This window comes from Plectropomus leopardus, chromosome 3, assembly GCF_026936395.1.
Source record: "Plectropomus leopardus strain MGB_pleo_1.0 chromosome 3, ASM2693639v1, whole genome shotgun sequence".
Lineage (NCBI taxonomy): Eukaryota > Metazoa > Chordata > Actinopteri > Perciformes > Serranidae > Plectropomus > Plectropomus leopardus.
Window position 1 is genome coordinate 20,447,921 of NC_142178.1, and position 14,182 is coordinate 20,462,102.

General features: G+C 40.0%; 1 protein-coding gene across 2 annotated transcripts; it reads right to left on the bottom strand.

Moving 5' to 3' along the window:
• Window positions 1-274: 274 nt before the first annotated feature.
• On the bottom strand, window positions 275-14,182 carry LOC121942673 (synaptogyrin-3-like). 2 transcript variants are annotated; one of them, XM_042485944.2, is made up of 4 exons: window positions 13,287-14,182; window positions 7,986-8,220; window positions 5,687-5,832; window positions 275-1,288 (listed from the first exon to the last, which is right to left on the bottom strand). In XM_042485944.2, the coding sequence occupies exons 1-4, from the start codon at window positions 13,416-13,418 to the stop codon at window positions 1,061-1,063; spliced, it is 741 nt and encodes a 246-aa protein (XP_042341878.1). In that variant the 5' UTR covers window positions 13,419-14,182; the 3' UTR covers window positions 275-1,060. The 2 variants fall into 2 exon arrangements, with proteins under 2 accessions (XP_042341878.1, XP_087931979.1); XM_088075853.1 differs by lacking the exon at window positions 13,287-14,182 and adding an exon at window positions 11,350-11,702.

Below are 14,182 nucleotides of genomic sequence, written 5' to 3' on the forward strand. Positions count from 1 at the left end.
GTAGACTATATGTATAATTTTTATGTTACATTTTTAATCCCAAATTAAAGAAAAAATTATTTACAGCTGCTGCCTGCTGCTGCTTATGACTTCAACATATCTTGAGTACTCTTTCTAATTATCATCCTCCAGCAGATGTTGATTATTAATATGTATAACACATCCTTGGTTCTTCGTCTCCATACATAATTCTATTAAAAAGAGTTTCTCACATTGCAAGAAGCAAAGAGGAAATTATTTAAAGATGACGTTGAGGAAGGCAGACTTGCAGCTCTTATAGTGGTGGTGTATAGATTTTATTTTTCAAATTTTATTTTACCACTTCAGCATATCACAATTAAATATTTAATCACATGAATATTTCACACTGAAACACTATAGTATTCAGAATGCATTTAGCTATCCTGCCTTTATTTTCTCACCCAGAAAATGCACTGATTTCTGCCTCTACACTTGTTTTCTCGCAATCTATTGGTCAAACTGCCTGTCGGTCACAATTTCAGCCAATTGGAGGCCACATGTCTGCAGGGCAGCTTGTGATAAGTCAGACTGGCTGAGGGCAAACAAAAGCAGATCAAAGGAACTACAAACAGCTTCATTGTCCTTTATATTTCTTTCGCTGAAGACCTTGTATCCCTTTATAAGGCAGATGGAGCATCATCACTGGTCTACATCTATGTTAATCTGCACCTCACTGAATGAACATGCAGTCAGGGTGTGTGTTTGTGTGTGTGTCTGTGCCTCCAGGTGTATATATGTGTGTGTTTCCAGGTGTACACGTATATCTAAGTGTGAGTGAGTAAAGCTGTTTGCGTGCATCGATATCTGTGTGTGTGTGTGCATGGACAGAAGAAGACAGTATTCTTGACACAGAGAGTTACAACTAACTAAGCCAGCGGTTGCCATGGTGAAAATAGATCATACATCATCACATGACCCAAAGTCCTACCAATCCCAGAAGAGAATGGAAAGCCATCAATCAGCGAGGCAGGAAGTTGTCCGTGCCCGCATTGTTTTTCTGCTCACACCTCTGTCCGTCTGTCTGTCTCTCTGTCTGTCTCTAGAAGGCAGGAGCCATGGGTCTCTGCTGTGTGAGTTTCTGGGGGTCCAGGGTCTCAGTGAAGGGCGGTGCTTGATAGGGGTTGGTGGTTACTATGGTAGCTCCATTAGCGATGGGATACGGTGTAGCTCGAATGTTGCCAGGGGGAGGATCCAGGTGTTGCCATGTGAACAAGTTCGTGTTGCTGCCGGTTAAGAAGCGCCTCAACGCACTCAGCGTCAACACAGCCTGTTAGTAACACAAACACACACACACACACACACACACACACACACACACCGACATATATTAGCAGAGGCTGTTAGTTAGACGCTGATTTGCACAAAAGCATGATTACCATTACAGCACTTTTTCAAAGCAAGATAATGGCTCTGTGAGGCTGAACTCAGGCAAAGGAGTCCTTTAAGATAAATGCTAACATCTAGCTGATAATGTCCCCTTTTACAATGCTTCTGAAAGGCAGAAATTTGATGCCGATATGCTGCGTTGCCATTTTGCCATTCTTTGTAAGACGTACAAGCCAGGGTGCTTTGTAGCTCAGTGGGTTTAGCTGGCGCAAAGGCATGTCCTTGCTGCCGCAGGTGTGTTTTTCAGCTTGTGGCCCTTTGCTGCATGTCATGACCTCTCTCTCCCCTTTCACACTTGCACACTGTCCTGGGAAATAAAGGCAAATGCCAAAATAAATAATCTTTCATAAAAACTTAAAAAAATATGGGAAATACGGTAAGATCCCAAAGAGGAGGAGGCATCTGTGTAAATTTAACAGTCGGCAAGATGGAATCATGGGCCACACTGGTTTGATGTTTTGACAACTTGTAATGCATGCAAACCACCACGGGAAATTTAAAAGTAGCTATTAGCAGTTAGCAGTTTTTAAAAAATGAAATTTCATTTGTCCTTGATACTGCTACATCTTTGGAGTTTAAGGATACATTGATTTAAATCAGCAGCTACTATGAAGATCCCATCCGGTTGTTTGGGCATGCTGCTGCTGGTGGCTTCATTCAGTTCCTCTCATGTCCCGTTGCTGAGTGAGCCTCAATCAAATCTCATCCACTTTATTCTTCTGCGACAGGAAATTAGCCATAGGAAGGCTTGGTAGACAAACAGCTCTCAGTCCAAGTCAGGTCAGCCTCGCCCTGATGCCGACTATCCTCCGTCTCTTCTGCCGACGCTTTCGGTTTCGTTTCTCCCCTGTGGTCTGACTGGCCATTGGTAGGGATTCTCTCGCGGTCTGCTGCATTCAAACTCCACATAACTTTTCCCGATGTTGATAGGTGCTTCTCTATTGAAAAAAAAACTCACGCTTCGGCACACTAGAGGCAGATGCTGTTGTGTTAAACATCACACACCCCACCTGTGTAAATAATGCAATCAATGCATAAAGAAGGGACATCATAGCGGCCCTTTGGTGTAATCTTGTGTAAAAAGGGTTAATGTTTACCATGTACACCATGTTAGTTTAAGTGTTTTGGTATGCAAAAATTAGCTAAAAAGCCCTACACACAAAGTAAAGCTGCAAGGTTGATGAAAATGTCATTATTTTTGCCGGTATTTGGTCATAAACAAATATATATGAGGAATATAAATTCTAATCTAATGATGGCATTTAGTGAAAAGTTAAAGAATTGTCCAAGTCAGAGGGATTCATCTGCTCGAGACAATCAATGTCTGTACAAACTTTCATGGTAATCCATCTCATAGTTGTTGAAACATTTTAGTCTGCTGTCACTTAAGTCAATCCTCTAGTGTAACTAAAAAATGTATCTCATAATCTTGGGCTTTCTAAAATCTAAACTTTTAAGAACCTTGTGAGGTTTTGGTGCTGAGTTCTTTCTCCACTGTCCACTTCATACCACATTTTCAAACGAGGACATGCGGATATAAAAAAGCTGATCTGTGTCCCATAATGGAATCCAGCGTGTCGAATCACTTGAGTTTCTCCACTAGATCCATTGGGATCCTTACTTTCTCCATAATCTTGTTATAATCCTTTTAACTTTTTTGCCTGCACTGTTTTGCTGTGCATTGGATTTGCATGTCTGCCAGACGAAAATAAATTTTCTAGTGCATCTTTCCATTGTTAATCTCTGACTCTAGCTCTTTCTGAGTTGCCTCCTCTCTTCATACTATACTATACTAACGAGGGCCAACACATCTTGGTTTGTTGGAAAAGGCTCCACTATTGTTCTTTGTGAAAGCAGTGGTTGTCCTATTAGAGACAGATTCAATGGTAAACTGGTGGATAATGTAGCTATGTGTGCCTTTCTTGTTGTGATTTGAGAAAACATCTGCAATTTTAGAGTAACTAAACCCCCAAACCACTTTTTTCAGTCAAAAAGCAATATATATGGGTATTAAGTAGTGCTGTTTACTGATTCAGGTTCAGTTCTTCACACCTGAGTGCAAAGTATTAAAGTTCTACATACTGTATATGAATGTGCACAGTGACTGCCCTCTAAAGGCTGAAACCTGCTATGGCAATTGAATTGTGCTATCCTGGTAGCAGGAGCCTGCTTTCATCACCAACTGAGCTCCCTTGTCCCTCCCACCTGCTCTCCCACCCACCAACTACTTCATGTGTGTACACGGGGCAGGGAGGGGCTGTGGATCCAGAGGTGGCATAACTGTGTGTATCCTCCCCGCTACGCCCATTTTTGAGACTTTTTTCACATTCCAGGGAAGAGGCACCCAAGTCAAAAGTGGGGGGTTACTCTTTAATTACAACAACAGTAGCCCCCCCCCTAAAGTAAACAGAACAGTGGAAACAAAACATTAAATTCTTTAAGATTTTGATTTTGTAGGGTTTAATGGATTTATTGATAGTGCAGCTGGAGAGTGACAGGAGAGGGAAGAGAGAGGGGGGGTATAATATGCAGCAAAGGACTACTGATTCGAACCCTGGCGGCTGCCAAGGACTCAACCCATCTGGGGTGTACACTGATACTCTACCAAATGACAGATTACATGACATTTTTAGCAAGTTTTGGCACTGAGAAAGGGGCTGTAACAGTCCATAAACCTCGGAACGTGCACATTTTGGTTAAAAATGCTGTTACTCAAAACAGAAAGAAAGAAGAGGAGCAACAACCCTAATGATATTACAAAGCCAGATGACATTATAAGCAATGGTCAAAGAACAGAGAGTATTGTATGCAAGATTGGAAAACCTCATGAGGCACGTATGTGATATTGGGCAACATAAATAAAACTTACTTGCCTTGACATCTGAGTTTAAGTTTAGTTTAAGTCTCTCCTAAAAGTGTACTTCTATTGGAGAGCATATTGTGATTTTATCTAAACTATCTTTTTATTTTCTATTTTACAAATGTTAATTCTTGTTTGTCATCTTGATTTTAGTTATTATTATTATTATTATTATTATTATTATTATTATTAGTAGTAGTAGTAGTAGTAGTAGTAGTAGTAGTAGTAGTAGTATGTATTTTTATTTCACAACTGTTTTCACTGGTGGAGTCATTCTGTTTATGGCTTATAAAGCAACTTTAGATTGTAAAATCAGTATACTTCCCCAAAGAGTCAAGAGTCTAAGTCAGAAAAAAATTTGAACAATTTGCAACAAAACTTTTGTGAAAGAAATGACTTGGCAGACTAAGAAAAGGATCTTTTGTAACATACTGTAGATCTTTGACACAATAATGGCTTAACAACTCCACCGCCTCTGACAGTAAGATGAATGGCTGCTATTGGTTTGGTGGTAAAATTGTTTTAACAAGCTCCATTGAGTTGTCAATGGATAATAAGTCAGTCTGTCTCTGGTTGATCTGTGGAACAAAAAAAGAAAAAGCAACCTTGTCTTTGAGTCTCGGTAGCGGGTCTTTTTAACAACACTCTGTTCACATCCCCACAGTTACACACATTCACACCTGGAAACTGTCCAGTAGAGCTGCAGTCTGACCCGCAGCTCAAACTTGAACAGTTGGAGGTTAAGAGCCTTGCTAAATAAAGGGCACATTAGCTGGTGGTTGTAATGAGGGATGTGTGAGCACTCCTCTTACAAGATTTATCGTGCTGATTAGAGGATCGAACTTTGAAAAATCGAACCTTCAAGCCTCTCAAATTCACTAGGATGTACTGATAATTGGAAAGACAGATTAATTAATTAATTAACCGTTAGGCTAATTTTTAAACTGGTAGTCTCTATTAATGGAATTAAGATAACTAATTAAAAATCACAAGTTGTTGCAGCTTTGTTTTACACTTATGAATGTGATATCAATATTGAATATATATATATATCCTAATGTTGGAAAAGCCCTATTCTGAATCTGCCAATTCTACTATTTGACTAGTATCATTGAATGTGTGTGTGTGTGTGTGTGTGTGTGTGTGTGTGTGTGTGTGTGTGTGTGTTAGACTAGAGCAAGGGTGGGAGGGCTCTTTGGCAGGAGCCTCTGTTTGTCCTCCATAAAGGGAATGCTCTTAAATCTGTTCATTGCCAGCAGACACTGATAACCCTGAAATACACACACATACACATAAACATGATGATGATGAACACACACACACACACACATACACAGAATGATAACAACACACACACATGAATGTACATGCAGACAGAGGACAGGTTTACAACACACACACAGGTATAAAAATACAGACCCAGGTCAGGATGGAGAAGAAGCAGAAAGCGATGGTAGCTCTGGCAGCGTCAGAGCCCTGGGCCAATGGCAGCTCATCTGGAGAGGTAGCCTGCCACTGATTGGCCAGAAAACAAAAGCCAACAAACCACAGGAAGCTGGCAAGACCTGGAAGCAGGGCACACAGGAGTCAGAAAGCAGTATTGCGCATCACCTTTACCAGTGGTGATGGATGGTGTTTTCACTTTGAGTGGCAAAATGTGGCACATTCTTGTGATAATGACTAAACAATGATGGATGCAGTCACAGAACTTTACGGGTGTTTAGATGAGATAAATATGAAGGGGTGTGCAAGATCGCCGGAAGTAGTGTGGAAGGAAGTAGTGAAGGGGCCCTTGTTCCCCCACTTCACATCCCTGGCCCAAGTCATAGATCAAGTGAGCCCCACCCAAAATGGTCTCTAAGGTGTCGAGGTTAAGATGTTGTCCTGATTTTAAAATAGACTATTACTTTATTTATGCATTTATTTTACTTCTTTCTTTCGAGTTGTTTCTGGACCGCCATGTCACACATTTGTGAAATTTGCTTTTAATATTCTTGGTTTTTCATGTGTTGACCTTTTGTCACTTGTTTTTTAAGATAAGATAAGATAATCATTTATTTGTCCTATGGTGGGGAAATTAACATTGTTACAGCAGCTATGAGGTACAGTAACAGCAGCAAAAGAACAATAAAATAGTAAAAAAAAAAGACAAAAATATTCAAATGTTAGATAATGAAAAACAAGGTGCAAAAATAGTAACATAAAAAGGTGCCAAATTAAAACGGTCTAGAAATATAAAATTTAAAAAAAGAAAAGAAATATATATATATATATATATATATATATATATATATATATATATATATATATATATATATGGTCCAGTCCAGTTTATCATTCAGGTGAACATCCAGGTACTTGTAAGAGTCCACTATCTCAATGTCCATTCCCTGGATGTTCACCAGAGTAAGGAGGGCGTGTCTGCGCCTGTGGAAATCCACCACCAGCTCCTTGGTTTTCCCCGGGTTGATCTGGAGATGGTTTCGCCTGCACCAGGACACAAAGTTATTGGTGAGTTCTCTGCAGTCTGTTTCATCCACATCTGTGATGAGGCCGACGATTGCAGAGTCATCAGAGAACTTTTGCAGGTGGCAGTTGGTAGAGCTGCACATGAAGTCTGCAGTGTAGAGGGTGAAGAGAAAAGGGGGCAAAGAGGTTTCTCTGCGGGACCCCCGAGCTGCAGACTCACATGTCAGACACACAGTCCCGAGCCCTCAGTAGTCCATTATCCAAGATAAGAAGTGGAGGTCCAGCCCTGTGTGCCCCAGCTTGTCCCTCAGAAGCACAGACTGTATGGTATGGAAAGCACTGGAGAAATCAAAGAACATGATTCTCACAGTGCTCCCAGGCTTTTCCAGGTGGGAGAAAGCTCTATCTTGGAGGAAGATGACTAGATCCACTCTGATGCCACGTTGGTAGGCAAACTGGAGTGGATCAATCGATGAGCTGACTCGGGGGCGGAGACAGACAAGGACCAGCCTTTCCAGGGTCTTGATCAGATGTGAAGTCAGTGCCACTGGCCTGTAATTGTTGAAGTCCTCCTGTTGTGATGACCACACAGGAAGTCTTCCACAGCAGCGGCACTCTCCGAAGCTCCAGGCTCAGGTTGAAGATGTGCTCCACTATCCTGCACAGCCGGTCTGCACAGGACTCCAGGAGTTTTGGAGGAATTTTGAAAATTTGACATATTTTGTCATGTTTGTTAACCATCAGTCCATGATGTCTGTGCAGAGGTGGATGAAGTACTCAGAACTTGTTTTTAAAAAAATATTGCAATACCACAAGGCTGAAATACTCTGTTACAAGTAAAAGTCCTTCATTAAGTGAAATATAAAAGTATTTGCATTAAGGTATATTTAAAGTACCAACATATAAAGTACTCCTTATGCAGAATTACTCATTTTAGAATAATGTGTTTTGTTGGAATACAGTTTTTGTTGTATTAACGTGTTCATCACTTTAATAAAGCAGCAGTTAAGGCGGGGATAACTTTTACTACTTTATATACTCTCGCTTACAGTTTTTAAATTTATATTTATTTTTTGACTTGTTTTGTTAATCAGAATCTACAAAGTAAATGTAGTAGAGTAAAAACTGAAATATTTGCTTCTGAATTGTAGTGTAGTTTAAGTATAAAGGAGCAGAAATAAAAATGCTTCAATAAAGTACAAGTACATCAAAAATGAACTTGAGGACAGTAATGTTTGTGTGTACGTACCAGAGAAGACGAGGTCCAGCAGGACAGCACGTCTTCTGTCCTTTATGTTGCTGATGGAGGGGAAGTAAACGTCCAGGATTATGAAAAAGATGCTGCCGAGGAAACAGGCCACGCCCACTGTAACACCATAGTTACAGGCATCCGCGTTGTTGTTGAAGACACAGAGCAAACGCTCGCTGCCAATGTTGATGTAGCCCTCGTTCACGATGCAGCTGAACACCACCATGGAGAAAACCTGCAGGGAGAGACAATTTATTACTGTAACAGGTGGACGAGAATGAGCTCACACTGCTGTACGAATGCCTTTCATTCCTCATACATACACAACACACACAGTCATAGCAGCACATACACCAGCTCTTTTCTTTTTCAAGGGGTAGTTCACTCAAATTTTAAAAAATTATTTATAATTTCAAATAATTGTTGATGACAGTTTTATTAATTTTACAGAAATAATAAGTACTGCAGCTCGTGTTTTTGTACATTTTCATCCAGTTTTGTGAGGTGAAATGGGTCAGTTCATTCAAATTACAAAACATTTTTGCACCTGCTGTTAATGGTATTGAGCTACACAGACATTTCAGATATTTCTGCATATATTTTAAGATTTGAGTTGTTCACTTTTGAGAAAAACTCAACGAGTCCTCCAACCCATAGCACTACATAGTCTGTTTGTTAGCACCCTCTGATATGTCCCACAGGGGTTTTTTCTAAATTAGGTGATGGTGGGAGATTGATACAACAATGATATGACCAATAACAGTCAACAATTTAAAACACATGGTTAACATTTTAAAACATATGTAAAACTGGTAAGTCATGTTACATACGTAATGTCAGTTCAGTAGCCTGTGTTACGTTACATTACCTTACAACTGCTGAAAGGACATGAAACTACCATTTCCGAAAAGGTCATTTACAGAATTGATACCTTTTCTAGACCAGAGATGGAATGCAGAGTCAATAGGAGAGGGGGGAAACAAAGCATTTGCAGAAATGGGGGCCATGGGGGAACCCTGTCTAACTTTAAAATGAGTCCTGAACTGTGCCCATATTTTTAGAGTCCCTCCTATAACCAAATTGTTTGCAACCAGTTGTTTACTCAGTGGTAGTGGCGCACAGATTAGGGAACTTAGAGTCACCGGATAACATGAATGTTGTTCTATGAGAGCCCAGAGGGGCATGTGTTCCTCCTATAGAGCCCCCATCCAATAATTTAGCTTATAGATATTAGCAGCCCAATAGTAGCGCATATAATTTGGCATAGCCAGCCCTCCCTCTTCTCTCTCTCTCTCTAAAAAGTCCTCTCTGATTTGTGGAATTCCTCTATTCCAAATATATAAATGTGCATTTGTCGAGTTCTTTAAAATATGATTTGGAATAAAAACAAGAATTTAGGCATGATCACCATTTTAAGTTAGTTTTGAGTTAATTCTCCCTGCCAGCGACAACTGAAGAGATGACCATCTATCCATATCTTGTTTGGCCTGCCTGAGGGCTGTTTTGAAATTTTGCTCATATAAGTCCCTATAACTTCTTGTTACTGACAACCCAAGATAGATGAATTTGTCCCTGCTGATTGTAAATGGAAAGGAATCAAGTGACAATTGGCTCGCTTTTTCATTGATTGGGACAATCAGCCTCTAAGTCATATTTATTTTGTATCCTGATATTTTCCCAAATTCTTCAATGCTTTTTAGAGCGTCTGGGATGGACGTATGAAGGTCGGACAGAAAAAGAAGGAGGTCATCTGCGTAAAGGGAAGGTTTGTGAATTTGTCCCTCTCTACTAATTCCAGTCTGGTCAGCAATCCTTCTTAGTGTGATTGCAAAGGGCTCAATAGCGAAATCAAAAAGTAAAGAGGAAAGGGCGCAGCCCTGTCTATAGAACCTCTGAATGGAGGGAAGTACTTGGAAACAATATTATTTGTCCGGACTGCAGCCTGTGGACCTCTACAAGGTACAGGGTAGATTTATTGTCATTTCTCTTAAACCTGGTTTAAGAAGAAATGTAATTAAAGTCGACCCTAAATCCTGCTACATCTTTTTGGCGTCTAAGGGGGAGTTGAGGAGTCTCGTAGCCTGGGGAAAGACGATGCTCTGTAGTCTGTCTATCACATTAACCACAAGGCGGAGATTGCTATAGAGTTGCCTACCCCTAATGAACCCCATTTGATCCAGGTGAATGATTTTTTTCTGACACACGCTCTAGTCTGTCTGCCAACACTCAAGTTAGAATTTTATAATCAGTAAACTCACTGGACGGTAAGATTCCTCTTAAGGAGCTATGATACAGTGGCCTGTTTCACTGTAGGAGGGGCAGTTTTCTGGAAAACTGACAGTTAATAAGGCAGGGCTGTGGCTGTAAAGTCGTAAATAACTATACTATAGTAATTGGTCAAGCTCGCCAAAGGAAGGGGTCTATGGTCCCGTAAAAAGTAAACTATTCTGGAGTATGACTGATGAGGAGGAGAAAAAAAATGATAACTGTTTTAATGTTGGGTTTTTAATGCCATGCCATAAGTCTGGAGAAAAGAGTTGATGCACTGTGCAGACTTGCTTAAAGGGGAACCTATATTTGACGAGGACTCTAGCGGTGTGCAGTTAAAGTATCCCCCAAGAATTAAGTTATGAGTGTTTAGGCCTGGGAGAAGTGAGAAAAAAATCCTTAAACTGCATATTGCCTCAATTAGGAGCATATATATTAGCCAGTATTAGAGGGATGTTAAACAAATTTTCTTGAACAAGTATGAGTTGTCCATGTCTGTCTTGAATGGTTTTAACTTCACTAAACTAAACATTTCTATGAAAAAGAATTGCCACCCCTTTAGATTTACAACTGAAATTTAACTGATAAGCTTGTATAAAGTCTGATCGTTTTATCCTGTTCTGGTCTTTGATTAGCAGGTGTGTTTCCTGTAAGAACATAATATTACCCTGTCATTTTTTGAGTAGAAATATCTTATTGCATTTTATTGGGTGATTTAGGCCTTTGACGTTCCAGCCCACCACACTTATCTTGGCTCCTGTTGCTCTGCTAGTGTTTGAAATCATACCAAGCAAGTTTAAAAGTATACTGCCATGCTATCATATGATTTGGAGTATTTCTGATGTCTATGGAAAGGCATCCCTGCTGGAGTTTTCTGAAAATACACCTCAGAAGGATAGGAGAAAAACAAAAACTGAACATATTACCAAACAAAAAGTTACATAAAGGCCTAATAAAACAATAATCACTTGAACTAGCGGAATTAACACATTCAAATTCTCAAATACCATAAAAAATGAGAAAGAATAAAAGAGAAAGGAAAAACTCTCCCAGTGTCTCCTATGAAGTTCACCCATTTTGTTCCTTGTTTACTCACTGCTTGGGTGTAGTCGGGTAGGATGGTAATCAGTTCATCTTTTCCATCGTGTCTTGCAGCTCTCACAGCTGTTCTGAGTGGGCTGTGGAAATGTCTGTCATTTTCATCTTTATTTCTTCCCGAAGGACGCTGACAGCTTGTAAAACTACCAGTTGTCCATTAGCATTCCTGGGCATCAGAGGCGCGGTCACTCTGGGTTTTAGGCATTTTCCCTAACTTTTTGTCGAGCTTCCAGGGTGCATGCATTAAGTGGACATTGGTTTGGGGGACTTTTGCGTCGAAATTAGAGCATTCCTTGTGATTTTAATCAGTCCCGTTTGAGCTCAGGTAAAGCGTAACTCTACATGGTGCTGCACAGACCGGAAGTCATGTTACGTCACGTTAACACAGCGCGCGTCAGCAGTGCGTGAGGACAGCCTTGCCGAGCTGCAGCGTGATATTAGTACTGTATTTCCACATTAAAAAGCACAAACACCACTCATTTCTGAAGTCATGCAAGCTCCTGCATTGCCGACGACACGGTCCTGTAAATGTTTCAAAATAAAAATGCCTTTTATCAGCAACTGTTAGAATGCTTTTATTTTGAAAGGTAAGCAGGGACATTTGAGTAAAACCAATGTCTTTGTATTTCCTTATCTCTGTGACAGGGATACATCCATGGGAGACACTTAAACTGCAGTAAGGAGTGATACAGCGCCAATATAACAATCATGACTCAGTTTTCACTGTCTATTTCTGCCGACCAATCCACATGGCACGTGTAAAAAATCAGCGAGCCACCGTTTCTCTAAATGTGCTGCAGGACATGCATGTTCATCAGTTTCAAATTCTGAGGATCATTGTAAATTGAATATTTTATATTTCGGAGTGTTGGTCTGATTTAAAAAAAAAAAAAAAGCACCTTTTTCATTTTCTGAAATTTTAAAGCGCAACTTATTCATGGATTCATTTAAAAAATAAAAAATGTGAAAAACAAACCAGTAAATAAATGTTGATATTGTTAGTTTTAGCCTGTTTTAACTTAAGATTAGATTGTCAATTAGTGGATAATATTATAACATACATTTGCAGACAGTAAAAGTTACTCCAAACAGTAAACTGAGGGTCTTTGAGCTACTTTTCTTTGTCTAATGTGATAGTGAAATTAATATTTTGGAGTTGTTTGGAGATGAACAAACAATTAATATTTTCATTTTAATTTAGCATAATTAATCAACAATGAAAATGATCATCCATTGCAACCAATCTCTATCTACAGCAATTCATTTAAATGCCTAAGTGTCTTTTTTTTTCTAGTGAAATTTTCCAATTTGTAACGTGTTTTTATCTATCCAAATATTTCCTCTTGACTTGATTCAGTGTTTACTGCTGTCTTTTGTGTTACAGTCTGTTTTAGGGAGCACAGGGAAATTGAATCACTTTGAACTGAATTGAATTATGAGACAGAGACAGAAAGAAGGACAGGGCTTATTATGTGCATCTGTTAACTTAATATTCCTCCTTTCAAAAGCAAACTGTTCCCCCAGTGCACATAAAACGCTGGTGACTCACAGCTGCACAGCATCACACCAGAGACAGAGAGGTGTTACATTCTGGTGGTTGGGGGGCATTCACATCCAAAGCGTTCACATCTAGACACAAAGAGGCTCCAGATAAACATATGGTAATCAGACGCTGCTCCTGGAGCTCCAGCCAGAAGCTGCATCACTGATATGATTTCTGTTTATTACACCGCACATCACAACGTAGATTTAACTCAAATATACTGAGCCTTTTTATATAAAAGAATATTGATTTGTATGAATAAGAGTCTGCCTGGATAAAACACTCAAGAGCGAGACACAGACAATGTGAATGGGAGAGAGACAGAAAGAGGGGGGTGCAGGTAGGCCTGTCCATTGATGTCAGCCCACACATTGCAGAGGAGGCTCACTTACCCACGACATCAGTCTGAGGATTGTCCGGGGATGCGTGAAGAAGGCTACCGGATCGAAGGCGATGCTCCCGGCCTTCCCGGCGCCGTACGCGCCCGCTGGCTCCATCCCTCCGGCTTTAGTGCAGCCTGACATCCGCTGAAAGAACGAGAGGAGACGGTCAGAGAGCTGCGCGGAGCGGCGGCGTCCTCCTCCAGCCTCCGTGTGAAGTCACACCGCGTCACCGGGAGCACATCAGAGACTGCAGAATAAACAGACAATGATCATTATTCTATTGGACTTAGTCCGTCGCTTTGTATTCAAACTTGGTTGTTGTTTTTTTTTTTTTAAATTGCAGGATGATGAAAAGGAGACATTCTTTCAAACCTAAATTTCTCACATCATCACTACTGCTATAATTTAGGGTTGGCAATATTTCAATAGGCTATTATCATGTAGCCTACTGACTCACAATGGCAAAATATATATTACAATCATTTGTTGTTTTACTAAATTCTGGTTCAAACTGAATATGTTAAAGGGCTACTTCAGTGTTTTTCAATCTGTACCCTTCTTTAATAATTTTGTGTCTAATTGAGGAATGGGAAAAAAAATGATTGAAATTGGTCCAGTACCAAAGTGAGAGTGCTGCAGCCAGGAAACAGGCTGCAAGGTAACCAAACGGGGCAATTATGCATTCTCGATTTACATCAGGAATTTGGGGCTGTTTCTGATTCAGCAAAAACGATCTTTAACAAAAAGGTCTATGTCTGTAGGAATTCTTTCCATAGAGCATGTTTAGTGGACACAATTTGACAGTGCAAAAATGCTTGTTCTCTCTGGTGAGGGTATGGTGAATCAATTTATAGCATTATTCTGCCGGCCTAAAACGAATTAAACTGAAAAACATCACATCTAAA

Bases quoted from the DNA above. Each gene is read 5' to 3' on its own strand.
- LOC121942673 (XM_042485944.2), bottom strand. From the start codon at position 13,418: ATGTCAGGCTGCACTAAAGCCGGAGGGATGGAGCCAGCGGGCGCGTAC. The intron at 8,221-13,286 runs GTAAGTGAGCCT...CTCTCCCTGCAG, and splicing joins TCCTCAGACTGATGTCGTGG to GTTTTCTCCATGGTGGTGTT. The intron at 5,833-7,985 runs GTACGTACACAC...CCCTGCTTCCAG, and splicing joins GCTGGACCTCGTCTTCTCTG to GTCTTGCCAGCTTCCTGTGG.